General features: G+C 42.8%; 1 protein-coding gene across 1 annotated transcript; it reads left to right on the top strand.

Moving 5' to 3' along the window:
• The first annotated feature begins 1,700 nt into the window (after positions 1-1,700).
• On the top strand, positions 1,701-3,389 carry LOC115400260 (alpha-(1,3)-fucosyltransferase 4-like). The gene has a single exon (XM_030108014.1). It carries the CDS (start codon positions 1,792-1,794, stop codon positions 2,884-2,886), a length of 1,095 nt encoding a protein of 364 aa, XP_029963874.1. The 5' UTR covers positions 1,701-1,791; the 3' UTR covers positions 2,887-3,389.
• The last annotated feature ends 612 nt before the right edge of the window (positions 3,390-4,001 follow it).

Genomic DNA, 4,001 nt, shown 5'->3' with positions numbered 1-4,001 from the left:
AAAAATCATGAGGAAAATGCTGGTATGAGGCACAAACTGAAATAACAAGCGCTTCGGCCAGCTGGGCGTTTTTCAGGCGCTGAAAACACGCAAAATAAAGTACATTTCCTTTCAACACACAATCGGGCTTAATAAAGGTAAGTATGAGGCAAAATTTGGCGTGACTGAATTTAGGCTGTCTTGGAGATAGAATGAAGTTTGAAGAAGTGAGCGCTCATAAGAAACTTCCATTTTTCATCTCTGCTATTGGTGTGTGTGTGTGTGTGTGTGTGTGTTGGGGGGCAACCTTGGGAAAGACTTGGTATTTTAAGCCATTATAAATCATATTTGATGAATTGTAAAATTATTTATGTAACACACACACATTTTGAATGGAATCGGCAGACTTCAAATGAGCCATTTTAATCGCGATTAATCACGATTAACTCCAGGATTGGGGTGCAATTAATCGCGATTAAGAAATTTTATCTTGCCCAGCTCTAATTAAAAATGAAAAAAGAAGAACATAATATGACTCAAATTCTTTATTTGCAGTTTTTGTACAGTTTATTTCTGCTTTACAATCCTATCCAAGTGAATGCGCAAGCAGTCCATAAAGTTCATGTGTTTTGAAGGCTATGAAGAGGCTGTTGGACCTGTTTTCTTGTCCTAACTTGCACCCTTTCTCACAAGCCCACTGGAATCCGATGAGGGCTTACCCGACTTGCCGTGACCCAAGAGTTTTATAAACTGTGGGCAGGAGATGCGGTAACCATAGATAAACAAGGAAGCATGATAGAAAATACAGAAACCTCATAGGCTCCTGCTCAGCACTAAATGCAGTGCTGTTCTTATAAAGGCAACAGTGGAAATAAAGAAATATATAATACAAATATGCCACTTTTGAGTTCAGTTGTTGTGATAAAAATCACATTTACTCTTTTATGAAATGTGTCGTATTTTCTTGCAATTTTTGAAGCTTTCTAAAATGTTTAATTTCAAAGTATCTTGCAAATGGGAAACCTTCTGTTCTCACAATGAGGTACAGTTTATGTCCTGGGCAGAACTGATGCTGCATACCTTCATCCTTTCTGTTGCATCTCTTTTTGATATCTCTCAAAGTATGCAAAACAAGAAAAAACAAAACAGTACAGATGACAGGTTTGCCAGTCTAATCTCCAAAAATTTGCCTGACAAATTCATCAGTGGTATGAAGAAATTGTTGGACAACATATGAGAATAGAATAGAAGTACTTTATTAATCCATGGAGGGAATTGTAACACAGCTCCACACAGAAAAGAACACAGAAACTATGTCACACAAATTTTCCCCAGGGGTTGATAAAGTATTTCTGTTCTTTACCAATGACAAACCTCCATTTACAGGTGAAATCACCTTGTATTGTTTACTTGCCTTTTGCTTTTTTTCTGTCACAGGCAAGGGCTTTACATCAGGTTTTGTGAAGGGAAGTGTGTCAACATTAAACAAACACACCTGAATAAGTAACGACGATGAGTGTGTGTGTGTGTGTGTGGGGGTGTGTGTGTGCGTGCAGAAAAAGAATACAACAAGTCATCACACTGTGCATCACAAAATGTTGACAAAAGGCACTGAGACATGGGTGAGTTGGGGACAGGGATGGGCCTTTCTTTCTTTTTTTTCATAACTTCACAGCAACAATCGCCTCCCACTGGCTTCACCTCATCGCTCGTTCATATCGAGCATACTCAGTGGCAGTCTGGTGTGATCGGTGGCTGGTTTCTGTTCTCCCAACACACTAGAAGAGGTGTGTGGAACACAGAAGAGCAAACATGACCTCAGATTTGTCACACAGTGGGAGCTCTTTTAAATGGATCTACTCCTTAATTTGTTTGACAGTAATTGCATTTTTTTCAGTACTGTTCCTGCCGAACCAGTCCAGTGCAGAGTCATCTGTTCCTCAATGGGAAGACAACAGCAAGGAAACGCTTCTTTTGGTATGGGTGCACCCGTTTGGAGCGCGTATCAATATACCTGACTGCTGGGAGCGACTTGGGATGCGTGGCTGCAAGGTCACTGATGACAGGAGTAGGTACACTCAGGCTGACGCTGTGCTCATCCATCACCGGGATATCTGCTGTGGCGGCACTCATCTGCCACCAAAACCACGGCCACCTGGACAAAAGTGGATATGGTTTAATTTCGAGTCTCCAACACATGCTCCACAACTGTGGAAGTATGAAGGGATTTACAACCTCACCCTGAGTTACCGTGAGGACTCAGATGTTGCCATGCCGTACGGATGTTTGATCCAAAATGCGCTTTTGAACAAAGTTCCCTTTGGCCGCTATGCGATGCCGCTCGGAGGAAGCTCAGCCTCCCGATCTGATCTGCATCGTCCCCACCTCGTGGCCTGGGTGGTGAGTAACTGGTCAGAGTCCCACGCTCGTGTTGCCTTTTACAAACTCCTGAAACAACACATCCAGGTTGACGTCTTTGGCGCAGCGGGCAGACCATTGAGTCGTGATGGAACAGTCCTTGTGGACCTGATCAAACAGTACCGGTTCTACTTGGCATTTGAGAACTCGCAGCACACCGACTACATCACAGAGAAGTTGTGGAACGCTGTGCGTGGCGGCGCCATCCCAGTGGTCCTGGGTCCATCCAGGAAAAACTATGAGCGTTTTCTGCCCCCCGAGGCCTTCATCCATGTTGATGACTTCCCCACAGCGCAGGACTTGGCCCAGTACCTGCTGAAGGTGAAGGACAGCCCATCTCTGATCGAGAAGCACCTCAACTGGAGGAAAAGCTACAGCTTATATCGTTCTTCTTGGTATGACGATTACTGCACAGCTTGCATGGCAGCAAAGCGGCGTAAAGGCAAGGTCGATGTGGTCAGAAACCTTAATGAGTGGTTTTTCTCATGAAAACCTGAGTATGCTGGGTGCCATTTATGACAAAGGCAGAGAAGAGATTTTTTTTTTTCTTCAATGACACTGGTAAATGTTAATAATGGGTAGATGGACAGATGGATGCACGGATATACAGATATATTGCGTGCCATATCCTATATTTGAGTGATTCAGGCAATTTGGAGCTGCTTTAACGACCAAATGTGTGATTAACAAAGTCACCACTGTCTAACACCTGTTAACTGACTGATTGCCATCAATTGTCTATTGATCTGCTGTTGACAAACCTTTTATAATTACAATAAATCCACCTAAGATGTGTGTGGCCTGAGTTAAAGTGTATTATGTGATTTTAATTTGTGACTTGTATGAGATGTCGGGCGATTGCAGCAAATTCAATAAGTTTGTTGTCCCTGACACATATAGGCCTTTCCTAGAATGCTGCTGTCATGACTACAGGACTTAGAAGGCCGCTCATGCAGTAATCAGTTAAATCCACACACACACACACACACACACACACACACACACACACACACACACGCGCACAGTCTTGTATTTCTATCCTTGTGGGGACCGTCCATTGACTCCCATTCATGTCTAGCCCCTAACCCTGACCCTTACCCTAACCCTAACCCACACCACAATAAAGCCTAACCCTAAAGAAATGTTTTTGCACTTTTACTTTTTTCAGTAACAACAACATGGTCAAGAAAACACTGTTTCTCCTACTTAGGACCGGAAAAAGCTCCCCACAAGGCACGTCGTTCCACGTTTTGCTATCCTTGTGGGGACATTTGGCCCCAACAAGGTTAGAAATACAAGAACACACACACACACACACACACACACACACACACACACACACACACACACACACACACACACATAAAGATCTCAAAGGCCAATCCAGGGCGTTTTATGAGGCATGAATGCTTTATCACTACATCAGTATCATCACTAATTTTAGTACACACAACCTCCATTAAGGGCAATAAATGCTCTGAATAAATGTACTTAATATTTTGGAGGTTTGAGTTGAATGACACAAAGACAGTCAGAACAGAACACCCCTGTATCAAATAGACAATGTAACAACAAAAATCAGGAATAATGAGATAATACAAACC

Source organism: Salarias fasciatus, chromosome 14 (genome assembly GCF_902148845.1).
Source record: "Salarias fasciatus chromosome 14, fSalaFa1.1, whole genome shotgun sequence".
Classification (NCBI taxonomy): domain Eukaryota; kingdom Metazoa; phylum Chordata; class Actinopteri; order Blenniiformes; family Blenniidae; genus Salarias; species Salarias fasciatus.
This window is presented reverse-complemented; position numbering and strand designations above follow the sequence as displayed.

Coding starts and splice junctions, on each gene's coding strand:
- LOC115400260 (XM_030108014.1), top strand. CDS start 1,792: ATGACCTCAGATTTGTCACACAGTGGGAGCTCTTTTAAATGGATCTAC.